General features: G+C 43.4%; 1 protein-coding gene across 1 annotated transcript in view; it reads right to left on the reverse strand.

Annotated features, from left to right (window-relative positions):
* The window catches only part of TRAPPC8 (trafficking protein particle complex subunit 8), a 3,178,250-nt gene that overhangs the window by 2,136,684 nt on the left and 1,026,412 nt on the right, over positions 1–15,154 (reverse strand). Inside the window, exon 12 of the mRNA XM_044065843.1 lies at positions 2,587–2,811. Within this exon, the coding sequence (XP_043921778.1) occupies positions 2,587–2,811 (225 nt within the window). The remainder of the gene's footprint in view (positions 1–2,586; positions 2,812–15,154) is intronic.

Raw genomic sequence — 15,154 nt, forward strand, 5'->3', positions numbered from 1 at the left:
GAGGCCGGAGCCGACAGTATCGGTTCCAAGGAAGGGGACCTGGACCTCTTCCTTGAAGGAACCATCGGAGCCGAAGAACCCACAGAAGCAGACGGAGCCGATAACTTTTCGGCTCCGAATGAAGGTTTCGATGCATCGGCTCCAGCCGGAGCCGATACAGACATAGAAGTAATGGTGTCGGAGCCAGTCGGCGCCGACACCGAAGCCTGAGCCACATGGTGGTCGGAGCCGACACCAAAGTGACCATAACAGTATCGGCACCGATAGCCATCGGTGCCGAGGATTTTGGCAAGTTAGGATCGGCTCCAGCCAGAGCCAATTTAGACTCCAAAGGAGTCGGAGCCGAGGCCGCAGGCTTAGAAACAGAAGCCTGGGCCATGGTAGACTTAGAAGTCTTGCTCGGAGCCGATTTGGCCGGAGAGCCCTCCGGTTTAAGGAGACCCCTTAATATCAACTTATTTCTCCTCTCCTGCAGGACTCTCTGGCTAAAGGAGTGACAAATTGCACAGGAGTCCTGCAGGTGGAGAGGTCCCAGGCAGTACAAGCAAGAAGTGTGACCGTCTGTCAGAGACATCTTCTGACAGCATGAGTCACACTTCTTGAAGCCTGAGACCCTTTGCTCTTTGGACATGGTAGTACACAAACAGTACACACACAGTCCCAATCAGACAATTAAAGATTAAAGAATAAACAATAATTAATCTCTCACACACACGCCCTGACAGGGGGGGGGGAGGGAATAAAGGCCTGACTAAAAGGAAGGGGAAGGAAATATAAAGTTAGTCAGAAAAGGGCTTACAACTAAGTAAAAAGGAAAGGATTCTATAAAAAAATGGTTATTTTTGAATATTTGGGGCAACTAGAAGTTTAAATTTAACACTTACCAGGAGCTGGCAAAAGGAGGACCTCATCAGCGAAGCGGCAAACGAGATCTGGGTACTTACCGCCTTGCATCATGGGATATGGGGCTGCCTCGAGCTGGTAAAAGTGACTCTCGAGCTTAGCAAAGTGCCGAGTCGGAGCCGAGGATCGGCTCCGAACCCATCAAGCAAGAATGAAGGCGAGATTGACAACTTAACATTGTATTTTTCACCATATAAGGCAGTAAAAAGCATTTTAACTGCTTAACTGGAAAAAAAAAAAATCACAAAAAAAAAGAAAAATTTTTGTTAGAGAAAAAGTAAACTAAAGGGAATTTATCGGCTCTGCATTAAACAGCACTAACTGATCATTGATACTTGAAAGCACACAAGAGGCACTCTTCAGCAGCATAAAATATCAGAAAGGCTTTGTGCCCAAACCTGACTTTTTAGTCAGCTCAACTCAAGCTGAATAATGGTTTTGTTACTTGAAAGGTGCCTTGCAGCTGTTGAAGCTGGCCATTTGTTATTGCATTAGCAGGATATAACCCATGTAGCAAAGGCTACTACAGCAGTGATCCATATGACGAATATCACCAGCGCAGATCCTTGCTGTTACCCAGCTGTCAGTAGGACATCCATCCCCACCCACAGGAGGCACAGCAAGGTTGTTTCCCTAATCTCCACCACGGAAATCATATTGGCCACATGTTCAATTAGACAGAGTACACCTCACTCCCCAGGATTCTAACACCATCCTGTCTCCACTGCAAAGTACATGTACTGCTAATCAAACTTTGGCCTCTCAGGTCACACTCAGGGATTTTGTCATTCTACACCATTGAATCAGTCATTGTTTCTTTTGCTTCTAATACAAAGACTCTTCAGATGATGGTACCAGTTAAAGTGATGCTTTAATTCCATATGCCTGCAGCACTAGGAAGTGCGTTTGCTTTTATGATAGACTTCTGACACTGGTTCGGGTATCTACCAAAGTAACATTTTCCTTTGTTCAACTTATTTTAAAGAATTTCCCCCATAATTTGAAACAGTTTACAAAATTTTCTCATACTTGTCTGCCTTTGTTGTTCTGTACCTCCCATCTTTCTTGTTTTGACTGTCACTATCCAACATTCCTGACTTTTTTACCTAATTATACTTAGAACATTCCTTTTTCTTAGACTTGAGGTTACATTTACGAGACGTATCCTTATTTCCACCCAGTCAGATCCTTGCTCTTCGCTTTTTTGATGAAAATCATTTGGCTGAAATGAATATTTATTAAAAAAGAAAAAAGAAACACTCTGCTTAACACTGTAAGCTACTGCACAGAATAAAGTTCTCCTTAACACACTGGGTGTAAGTGGTATTTAAATTATGAGAAGTGAAGACAGGGAATGATGCAGCATACATCTAAGAGTTTTGCACAACCTTTATAGACATCTTCAAAGGTGTAACAGTTACATTGCTTCTCAGTTGGAAGATAGTCACGAGTGACAAAAATCTGGCTAGACCTTGAGAAACAGAAAGCATATACACCCTGTTTACAGTTAACTCTGATGCTCCAAAAGAAGCTATTACTGTTACTGAACACTAATGTAATACTCCATCACAATGCATTTTCTGTTTATGAACACCACCATAAATACTTTTCATCAGCATTTTTTTCATTTCTAGACAGTTGCACATATTAAGACTATTGTTCACTTCTACTTTTGTTACTTACCTTATAAACATAAAGGTACTCTCTTAGAAAAGCACCTTGCTGTGTTGCTGGCTGTTTGCTGTCATTGATTAAGATGTGTTTGAAAGCTGAAACTGCATTGTCAAGTTGCCGTAAAGTAAAAGACTGACGACCAATTGTGAAGTTAATATGGTCTTCTGCAAGACTCCAGCCTTTTCCTTTGTATACTTGCATGGCTTGACAATAGCATCGCAAGGCATGTTTTCTCTGTAGCAAGCAGTTAAAAAACAATATGTAAGACAAAGACAGTGTGCAAATTTCTGCTTGCCTAGTGAAAAAATAAGTATATACATATATTATACAAACATTATGACCTTGTACATTGTTATTTACAAATAAAAAACATTGGTGTTAATACAGTGCTTAACTATCTCCCCACTTAGTGATAAATTTATGTGGACACTGCAGTTTGGTGTAAATCGCCATAACAAAAGTAGTATGCATAACAGGATCATTGCACACTGCTTCAGGATTCACAAATAAATATAAATATATATGTGTGCATAGACACACAGCAAAAAAGAATGAGAAAAGGTGCTGTGGATGGATGGACAGATATATGTACATACAGATCTATTTCAGATACCTGAACTGCCATACCATCGACTTTCAAAATCCCACATTACTTAACCGAAATGTCACAACACTGAATATTCCCCTAACCAACTATTACATACCTGAACCATTACAAGCCCAACTACATTCTTTATATATGTTTAGAGTGCTTTGGTGTAAATAGTGTGCTGTAAACTAAGTTGTTCTACTTGCTACTGAAGTCAATATGACAGAGACATAACAGGAAGCATCTGGGAAAGTCGGAAATGTTTATTCAACTGCATCATCTCAGAAAAGGTAACTAAATCTTTGTTTTACATTTTAGCAGAGGTGCCTTGTCCCCCCACTGCACCCCCAACCCCCCTGCAACATAAAAATACCAGCTCTGAGATTGTACTACAGTGCGGCACTGAGCGAGCTTCCTGCTCCACTTAGTTTGCAGTTGGCGTTTCAAACGTTCAGTGATTGACAATCAGCATTGTGAAGTTTCAGTTATGTGAAACTTTGCTCATTTTGTCGCGATCATATGAAAGTCGGTTTACTGACATTTCGGTAATGTCAAATAGACCCCGTACATACATATATTTAATTATGGCTAACATTTGTTTGGAACATTTCGCTGAATCATACATAAATGAAACAAATTTATGAAAACACATTAACATGAATGCTCATTTATCTGAAATCTCACTTCGCAGATTAATTTATTTATTTATACAGAAGTAGAACTAAGCGGAATATACGCACAGGTTTAATTGTCAGATTGTGAACACAGCAACTGGTGTTACCTACTGATAAATGCTGTTGGTATGGTTTCTATTTGTCTGGCAGCAGTGATTCACTCTGCATTGCCTTTTCGCATTTCTCTACGGCTATTCAGTCATGGAGTTATACCCAAGTATGCTGGCGGGGGCAAAGCCCCCAACATGGCTGAGTGAAGTCCACTCCCTTCAAAAACACTTCTTAAGTTTTTTTACTATAGCTTTCTACTAACTGTGATTCAACTAAATCAGTTCTCAAATCAAGTCACTTTTCAGTCAAATGAGTTGTCAACCACTTGGCCTCAATGTTTTAAGACTCAACCAAATGGGTATCTGTCAAACACTAGTGAGTGAGTGTGAGTGTGAGTGTGTGTGTGTGTGTGTGTGTGTGTGTGTGTGTGTGTGTGTGTGTGTGTGTGTGTGTGTGTGTGTGTGTGTGTGTGTGTGTGTGTGTGTAAATATAATTAATTGTAAAAAGAGTGGGAAAGATATACATATATATATATATATATATATATATATATATCTTTATATACATAGACATACAGTATCTATAACAAATTAGATATACACTATGCATGTATGTACTGGAATCCTCTTCCATAAGTGGATGTTGTCGGCAATCAATCACATTTTGCAGCAGTTGAAGGTCATCTAGCATACGAGATTGCAATCCAAGCAGCAGCATTCAAAGGGTAGCCCCAGTTATTAAAGACACCAATTCATGTACTATCATAATTTTTTTAAATATTTTATTTTCTTTCTAAAACAAAAAATATGGATGCCTTTCACTTATTTTACAGTCCAATAAGGTTAGGTAAAGTACCTTGGCTTTGCTCTGTTGGGCTTTCAGTAAGACCGTCATGATTAGGGGAAAAGGAGAAATGGAATAAAAAAGGCTGGGGTTGTAGAATATGAATTTTGCTTCCACCAAACCCTTATAGCCTTTGAAAAACCTGCATATGGCATTTTGTGTGTGGTATGATGAATATCTTGACTTTGCGGCAGAAAGCTGGAGTGAACCAAGAAAGTGTCAAAAGAAATCAGAGAGTATTCTGTAAAACTCAAGGGACTTCCAAGATAGCTACAACACATTGAGTAACATCTTAATTCTCTCTCTCCTAGTATGAAAAGAGAAACTTAGCAGACAAAGCCAGCGGACCTAGATTTCCGAGTAAATTTCAGTAACTGGCTAGTAAGTGAGATGCTATAGCATAACCCATTAGTATAATACTAAACAGATCCATTCAAGAGTCCTTCATTCTCACCATCTGGAAAAAGACACTTATCCTCTTTCCACAAAGGTGGAAACAATGATGATACATTTAACTTCCGTCCGACTGCCATCCTTCTCTACCATCTCCAGAATTCTGGAAAAATGTATCCATAGCATACTACACCACAACCTCCTCTCCCCAACCCAGCATGGTTTTAGGCTTAGTCATAGCACTACCACTGCTCTTACATCTTTCAAGGACACAGTCAACCATGCTCGAGACTCAGGATACCTGGGGTCTCCTCACTATTTCTTGACCTTTCCAAGGCAATTCAATACTGTCTCACACCCGCTTCTTCTGACCAAACTCTCCAATTTAGGTATATCTCCTCTACCCTAGGCTGGTTTTCCAACTACCTTACAGACAGACAACAAGCAACCAGATGGCACCAATCCCTCTCTCCTTTCCTCAACATCAATACTGGAGTCCCACAAGGGTCCATACTAGGTCCACTGCTCTTCAGCATTTTCATTACTGATTTCCATACCAGCATACCCCATGCTAACATCATCCAATATGCAGATGATTCCACCATCATCTGCATGGCCAAGTCTTCTTCCGAACTACTTACACTCACCCAAAATGCCTTCACCTCCACTGAAACCTAGATGTATAATAACCATTTAGCCCTAAAATGCTAATAAAACCAAACTCATGTTCTTCACTCCCCCAAAGAACAACACCCCTAACCAAATATAAATTTATAATCAACTCACTCAACAACACTTGCCTCAAAGTAGTCCCATATACCAAAGTTCAAGGGGTCATCATACGCAAACACCATACTTTCGACTAGTATATTAACAAAACATCAAAAAAAAAAACATCACAAACTAGGCAGCCTGTACAGGCAAAACACTTCCTCATCTATGCAGCAAGACTATCCTTTGCCTCTTCCTTTCTACTTTCATCCTTGCTCTATGGTGCACCTCTCCTTACTAATATACAATCCTCTCTTAAATTTATTTATTTTACATTTGTTGACCGGGCTAGTCTAACAGGATATATGTCCATTTTCAGTAGAGGCCCGAGGAGAAAAGCTCCATAAAAACACATGCACAAAACCAGAGCAGCAAACTACAATTACAGGATACTTGTAAGACAATAACAGATGTCCCATCCAATCTGGACTCATGCTACAATAAAATTGCAAAATTTGTGACCGTCAATCTAAACTCACTTCCCTCCCCAATCTCCAAAGTGGGTTTGCAGCACCATTCAGAATACTCTTCTCTAAAACCACAACCGGTAAGCTGACCAAATGTCACTAGTTTAATTTAACTGTGCACTACATCTGCTCATTTGGAATAACCTATTTTTACTGTAGTCCCAAAAGAAAAAGCTTCAAAGCCTGAAGGATAGTACTAACAACTACAGAAGATAAAGACAAAAAAAAAATAAAAAATTCAGGAAATGAAACAAAAGAACAGCTACACAGAAAGGTGTACCTGACATGATATATAGTGACCATACGCTGAACATAAAAATGAAATCAGTACAGATAAATTAATTTATGATACAGACTGATTCAAGTAGGTGAGACAATACTTCACCCTCACCTTCAAAACATGACAAAAATATAATGCATACTTGGCAAGGTAAAGGAAATGAAAGAAACACTACTGATTGTTAATATGAAATGATAAAACTTCTTTCACTAATATGCATTTGAAAATACAAGTAAAAGGAAATGAAAGAAGCATAATGGACAGTGATACTAGGCTTGCTCAAACACATGGAAACCCCAAATTAGTTAAGCTCTTAATAATTCTTGGCTTTTAGGTTAAATCCCAATGAAAGTGCTATGTATCTGTAAATACTTCTACTGAAATTTTAAAAATTGAGCATTTCACAATAATAGGGTATACAGAAGCTTATTCCAATGTCTACATATGAATACAAAACAATTTTAGTCTCCATATTTATTTTTCACTGGCTGCCCCAAAGACTTTTAAGAACTGACTCAGTCAAATCCAAGTCAGACTTGTTAACCAGTCACAAATGGAGTCCCACAGAGATCGATCCTGGGTCCTCTCCTGTTTGGCATCTACTTCTCAGAAGTCCAGGCCAACACGGAGGGACTCCGGCTGACCATGTTCGCAGACAACTGCAAGCTGGGAGCCATTATTAACTCTCCAAGTGATGGAGAAATCCTACAGAAAGGCCTCACTGAGACCAATGACTGGTGTTGAAAAATACAATTGTGTACACTTACATAAATGTAGATGTTCGAGTGTATTCACTGTTGCAGTCATTACATTTGGGGTTATCTGCCTGCAGGTATCCCACAGCCAGCCTGAATACCAAAGTCTTGGATTCCTACGTAGGATGCAGTCTCTTCTTCCATTACGTCAGGTCGACAGGGGTATAAAACATGCAGCCGATGCCATTACATCAGTTTTTCTTGCCCCAGATGTCAGGTGCCCCCATAATGGGAAGCAATTATATGTTACGTTACACCTCCAACAAAAAGCAAATACACCAGAAAGCTCAAAAACAACAAACAAGAAGGAAAGGTAGAGCCAAGAGAAGTCAGGGGGCTGGAGGGAGGGTAACCAGGACTGCAACAGTGAATACACTCGAACATCTACATTTATGGTAAGTGTACACCAATGTACTATGTTCTTCGGGTTTCACTGTTGCAGTCATTACATTTGGGTTGATTCCCAAAGCTAAGGAAGGGAGGAGAAAGTTAGAGAGCATTAGGACCAGCTATTAAGCTCTGCAATACTGCAGTGGCAAAACCAGCTCTAGATTCAGAAAAAATGGGCATTTCGTAATGCTTGGTGAAGGTATGTACAGAGCTCCAGGTAGCAGCTTCTAGGATGTCCCTGGTAGGGACTCCTCTGAGGAAGGCTGTAGAGGTAGATGCATCCCTGGTAGAATGTGATCTGATCCCCTTGTGGGGTAGGTTTTCCATGGTGCTTTTAGCAGAAATGAATGTAAAGGACTATCCATTTAGAAATGGTTTGCTTTGAAATGGCCTTCCCCCTCTGCCCCTGCAGCAAAGCCAACTAGCAGCTGTTCAGATTTTCTGAGAGGCTTAGTCCTGTCCAAATAAAATCGAAGTTGTCTGTGCACATCCAAATAGCGCAGTATTCGTTCACCTTTGTTTTGTGGATTCGGGAAAAAGGTAGGCAAATAAATGGACTGATTTAAGGCCACACTAGACACCACCTTGGGCATAAAGGAAGGACTGGTCCTGAGGGAAACCCTGTCTGCATGGAAGATAATGAAGGGCTCCACTGCCATGAGGGCCTGTAATTCAGACACTCTTCTTGCTGAAGTGATGGCTAGAAGGAAGGCTGTTTTCCAAGAAAGGAATTTCAACTCTGCAGTTGCAGCTGGTTCAAATGGAGGGAGAGTGAACTTTTCCAATACGAAGTTAAGGTCCCAGGCTGGAGTAGGCATCTCGCCGGGGGGGGGGGGGGGGGTCTTAAATTTTTGGCCCCTCTGAGGAATTGCTTTAGCAGGGGGTGAGAGAAGAAGGGTGGTTCAGTATTATAATGTGCTGAAATGGAAGAGGCATGAATTTTAACTGACTAGAAGGATAGGCCCTTGTGAAGCATTTTTGTTAAGTACTGAAGAATATGAGGTAAGCTGGGCACTTTTGTGCCCATCCTTGAGTCTGGCTCCAGGAACAGTATCTTTTCCACTTTTCAGCATAAGATTTTCTAGTACTGGGCCTCCTTGCTTCCAGAATGACATCTAGTACCTGCTTACTGAGGGATGCTATTGGAGTGCTCAAGGAATTAGCCAGGTTGCAAGGTTCAGGGTTTGAAGCGGAGGGTGCAGAATCTGGCCCGCCTGCTGGGACAGCAGGGAAGTTGTCAGAGGTAGATACCATGGGTCCCAGCAGTATCATACTGCGCAAGAGGGGGTATCAATGCTGACGTGGCCAGTCTGGTGCAATCAGTATTGTCCTTGGCTTGCCTGTTTGATCTTTAGCAGAACCCTCGAGGGGAGAGGCAGAGGGGGAAAGGCATAAACCGAGAGGCTTTCCCAGGTAAAGGGCAGGTCATCCACTTTCCAAGCTTGACTGTGGGGAGTCCTTGTGCAGAATTTGTCCAACTGGTAGTTTTGAGGGGAGGCAAACAGGTCTATCTCTGGAGTCCTCCATTTGTTCCTCAAGAGGTTAAATATTTTTGGTTCCAGTTTTCATTTGTGTGGGTCCATGAGATTTCTGCTTAGGTAGTCTGCCAGTGAATTTAGCTTGCCTGGCAGGAACTGAGCTTGTATGTGCACTTGGTAGCTCAAGGCTATATTCCACAGAGCCATGGCTAGTCTGCAGAGATGGTACAAGTGGGTTTCCCCCCTGCTTGTTTATGTATCACATAACTGTGGTGTTGTCTGTCTTTACCAATAATTGTCCGGGAATTCTGTACAGCTAACATTTTTTTTTGGTTGATATGCAGGTGCATCTGACTTGGGTTCCATTTGCCCTGAATGCACTGCCCTGCCAAGTGAGCCCTCCCCCCCCCCCCCCCCAAGCATCGCCTGATGCATTTATTGCTAGGATTTGGGAGGCAGGGGGTAGAGTGAATGGGAGTCCCTTGTTGTGGTAGCAGGCCTCTGCCCACCAAAGGAACTCTGTCTTTATACAAGGAATGATAAGCATCATTGATTCCAGATCCTGAGAATGTTGGCACCATAGGCTTTTTAGATACCACTGTAGTTTCCTCATATGCAGTCTTGCATATGGAATTAGTAGAATGCAAGAGGCCACAAACTCCAGGGCTTGCAGAGTTTTCCTTGCAGATAGCTAGGTCTTTGTGGCCAGTAGTTTGAAGTAGGCAGTCAAATAAATTTGTTTCTTTGGAGTGAGGAAAGCCATCTGGGAAGTTGTGTTCAAGCTTGCTCCCAGGAATACAATCTGTTGGCAGGGTACTAGGTGAGATTTCTTTTAGTTTATGGTGTACCCCAGAGAGGTTAGAAGCTTCTTTACGAATGCCAGATGTTTTAATAGCAAGTCCTGGCTTTCTGCCTGAATCAGATAATCGTCCAAATATGGATATATTTGAATATTTCTCTGCCTGCAAAGTGCAATGGCTGGAGCTAGACACTTTGTGAATACCCTGGGTGCAGTAGATAAGCCAAAGGGAAGTGCAGAGAACTGATCGTGCATGGAGCCTGCCCTGAAACGTAGGTATTTCCTGCAAGTTTCCCTTACTGGAATGTGCAGATAAGCTTCCTTTAAGTCTAAGGTTGCCAACCTGGCATCTTTTCCTAGCATAGGAAGCAGCTGTTGAAGTGTTAGCATTTTGAATTTTGGGATTACCAAAAAGGCATTTAGAATAGAGATGTCCATGATAGGATGCCAGGAGCTGTCTTTTGGGTATCAGGAAAAGTCTTGAATAAAAACCTTGTCCCCTTTCTTCTGCTGGGACAGGTTGAATAGCCCTGATACTCACAAGAGAGAGAACCTGCTGTTGAGCCACTGCTCACTGATTTGGGGGTAGGTCTGGCCAACCGTTTGGTATCCTAGGAAAACTATATTTAAAACCCATTTGTCCTGGGTAATGAGTTCCGATTTTTTTGCATGCAGGGCGAGCTTTCCTCCTAAGGGAGCAGGTAGTTAAGAAGGGCTTGGAAGGGTTAAGGTTAAGTCATTGTGACATTTTTCTGTAGAGGGTGTCTTACTACTTCCTGCTTTGGAAGTGGGAGCCCCCCACTGCTTAGGCCTATGCATAGCCTGAGACTGTAACCTAGGTGGTTTGCTGTTCCAGGGTTTGGACTGAGAAAGCCTGGAAGAGACTGGAAAGGACCAGTTCTTTGAAGGCCAATGCCTGCTAAATCTGAGAGGCTGTACTTGCAGGAAATCTTTAGCAGTTTGCATAGATTTAGCTTTTTCTTCCATCTTTTTCAGGACTTTGTCTGCTTTACTGCCAAACAGGTGGTCTTGGTTTAAGGGAGCATCCAGTAAATTAGCTTTAACATGATCTGGCAAGTTTTGATCCTTAAGCCACGCATGCCTTCTAAGTACAGACCCAGTGACAGCAGCCCTGCAAGATACTTCTAAAGAATCAAAACCACATTGCAAAGTATGTTTACCAACTTGTTCAGCATAATGCATTAAATCCTGTAATTCTGTGTGTTCAGCACAGTCAGGAATCAATATCATTTTCTGTTTAAGTAGTCCCATAATATGCTGCTGGTACTTTAACATATAAAACTGGTAATTTAAAGCCCTAATGGCCAAAGTAGCAGAAGTGTATACCTTCTTACCCCATCTGTCCAAGGCTCTTGAATCTCCATCAGAAGGGGTAGGATTTTTGGCAGCAGTAGCCTTAATGCCCTTTGGACCTTGGGAAATGGTCTCTGGATCCGCAGTAGGATTCTTGAAGAGGAACTTGTGAGAGTCAGGTACTCTGTAATACCTGTTAGGTTTTCTGGGAGCTGGAGGTAAAATGTCTGGGGACAGGCTAGATTCCAAGAAAGCATAATCTACAATGTCCAGAACAGGAGGGATAACTAAAGGCCTGTGTTGAGGAAGGAGTAAGAATTCCCTAAGCCTCTTTCTGAAGTCGAGTAATCCTGGCTTTCTAAGCGGACATGCTCCCTAAGAGTGTGCGAGGTTTCACCCAAAGAAAAATCTTATGGAGGGGAAGCAGAGGGAATGGAATCCTTTGCATCAGAATCCTCATAGGTAGATGAGGGCAAATCCTGGTAATCAGAAGAAACAGAAATATCAGAATCATAATCAGAAGAATCAGAAGGAAAATCAGTTCTAGGTCTCTTAGAGGGGGAAGGCTGGCTTCCCCTAATTAAAGTAATAAGGTCTTCAGCCATTCTAAGCATTTGTTATTTAGGCATATGGGCCTGACCGTGCGTTTTGGACATTGGTTTTCTAGGCATGGGCCAAGTTTTAGGCCTGGATGAAGAAGATGGCGTTGGTTTAAAATGCAAGTCTGTAGGCCTGAATACACCCTCAGAAGCCGGTGCCTGCACAGCGGCTCCGGGCCCATCCAAGGTAGAGACATCCACAGGTTCCATAGACGAAGAAGCACCTCACAGCATAAGGCTCTCAGGTTCTGAGAATGGGTCTCAGTAGAGGCCTGCGAATCTGAAGTAGCGGGTATCAGGGGCTGCGAAAGCACCTCTGAGTACCAGCGGACTGGCGACTAGCTTAATGGAAGCGTTGTCGGCAGTTTTGGACCTATGCAGTCTGTCTCTGTCTTTATCCTTGAGTTTTTTTGGAATATTGGTAGTTGGATGGCTTACCGAAGCCATTTCTGAATAGTTATACCGAGTACCAAAATAATTTGCTGCAAAAATAGACGACGAATAGTTCGGGGGTTGAATAAGGCACAAAACCGACAGCAAGGGACGTCGTGGTCTGGGCCTCCTAAGCAAGGAATGCAGTACGAATGAAAATCTTTATGAGGTATTTGCTTTCCACAGGTAAGACCATTGTTAACTTTTACTGACATCGGTTAAGAGCAAGAAAAAGGATCCCCAACGGGGTACTTAGCTTTTTTGAAGACTTCAGTTCTGAAACCCGAAAACGAAAATTTCAGGAGTCGGCCAACCGGCACTTGCGAATTGCTTCTGCTTCGGACACCGCGCGCCAAGAAAGACTGATGTAATGGCATCGGCTGCATGTTTTATACCCCTGACGACCTGACATCATGGAAGAAAAAACAGCATCCGATGCAGAAATCCAAGACTCTGGTATTCAGGCCGGCTGAGGGCTACCTGCAGGCAGATAACCCCAAATGTAATGACCGCAATAGTGAAACACGGAGAACATCCATGGCCTTAAGCTTAATGCCAAAAAATGCATCATCATCCCCTTTGGGAAAAATTCAGTTTCCACTAATTACCACCATTGATGGGAGCCCACTGAACACTGAAGGTGTTACAAAAGAACTGGGGACACAGGTTGACAGCAACCTCTCCTTCAACCACCACATTATCACTGTGGTCAGAAAGTCCTTCTATGTGGCACATCTCATTACCAAGGGTTTTGCATCCAGGAAGAAAGAGGTCATCATCTATCTCTACTCTTCCCTCATTAGGCCATTCATAGAGTATAATGCAATATTTGACATGTACCTCTCTAGACAAATGCAATAGCTGGAAAGGCCACAAAAGTACCTCACAAAGAGGATCTTAAGCCTTAAACACATGTTGTGCACTCAAAAAACTCCAGCTATTCTCTTTCTCATATCATCTGTTAAGAGGCGATCTCAGCTTGACGTACAAAGCCATTTCTGACCCAGCTCTGTTAGAAATGCTACATCTAAAGAAATCAGAATCCCTCCACACCACAAGCTCCAGAGACCTCAACCGCATTACCACAATCAACAGAACATGCTGGAGGGACAGGTTCATAACCCATTGACTGCCCATGCTCTGGAACAGACTTCCCATAAATGTTCCGAGGTAGGGATCGGGGTCAGGGCCGATGCAGTCGGCGCCGAGAGAGAGGTGCACTCCGTACCCACCGGCACCGAAGACACACCAACTCCCCCGGATCAGACACCCAGCCCTCGGCCCCGAGAACTCTGATCCGACACGCTCGAGGGTATAGTCATCGAAGAGACCAGCGCTATTGGCGCCGACAAATCCCCGGCTCTGAAAGGGCCCGGATCCGACTACTCCGAGACCCAAAAATGAGTCAGAGAAGGAGTGATCGGAGCAAAAATGGGGGCTGCGCTCCCTCCCAGGGGGGGGGGGGGAGGCAAGAGCACCCCCCATCTGCATTTGGGTATGTATGAATCGACGCATCATCCGATCCATGTCCGCTTCGGTGAGGCTTCTGGTCGATCTAGAAGTCGTCGAGGTGGGCCGGGAGGGCCGCCTCGACGACCTCGAGGGAGACTGGTCCTCCTCCTCTGGCGAAAAGCTGGGCGAATGGAGCCGAGAGGGGGAGGATCCAGAGACCCTCGAGGGAGACTTAGTCAGTTTAGATGGCGGGGCTGAGGGTTGAGTCTCAGCCCGCCTTTTATGGGATTTGTGCCCTTCCTTATCCTTGTGCCTCCTCTCTGGAGGAAGAGGCACCAGCGTCACCTGTGCTCGAACCCAAAGAGGGAGGTTAAGTCCTGGGCTGAGCAAGGGGCGCAGAAGGCACCGGGGCTGCCAAAGCAGCCTGAGCGGGAGAGGAAGAAGAAGCCGATTCCTGGGGCAGCTTTCCCACCAGGATCAGCTTATTCTTCCTATCCCTAAGCGCCTGGGGGTTAAAGGCCGCACAAATTTGGCAGGCCATAGATAAATGGGCCACCCCCAGGCATAAAACGCACTGAGTGCGGCCATCAGCCGGTGAAAGCTTATGGCCACATACAGTACACTTCGAAAAAACGGCTTTGGGCCCCTTCAGCCATTTTAAACTCACTCACACGCTCACATCCAAACACTAAGGGGGGAGGGGTGTCACACAGAGGAACAACTAACTACAAGAAAAACTAACTAAACCACTGAAAATAAACCCAGGGGCACTATACACACGTACACTACCTACAACTTCACAAAAACGCTAGAGAAAAAAGGACTTTAACAAGTAAACAATCTCACCAAAGCCAGGAGCTCTTCAAAAGATAGCTACTTAGATAGTTACGATCTGAGGTAATACAGCAGGTAGCAGGGGATTATGGGTAGGGGGAGGAGCTAGGAGCTTGGATCTTGTAGCTTGGAAAGCTGTCGGATCCGATACCCACAGGTTGCAGAGCAAATGAAGTAACTACTTCAGATCATATGAACATCTGCTGCTTTGGAGCTGAACTGACAGGCCCCAGCCATGAGTTACTGAGAAATTCCTTTGATGCAGTCATTCATAATATGGTTCAAAATTATCTTTCCTGTTGTGAAAAGGCAGCAGGCTACTGTTGCTTGTACTCTACCCCCCCCCCCCACACACACACACACCTTACTCTTCCTCCTAAACTGTCTCTTGTACAGACTTGGGTATTGATTGGTTTGTTTAATATAAAATGGTCATTTCAATTGTATCTATGAACT

Source organism: Protopterus annectens, chromosome 3.part0 (genome assembly GCF_019279795.1).
Source record: "Protopterus annectens isolate FY-2018-M chromosome 3.part0, PAN1.0, whole genome shotgun sequence".
NCBI classification, from domain to species: Eukaryota; Metazoa; Chordata; order Ceratodontiformes; family Protopteridae; genus Protopterus; species Protopterus annectens.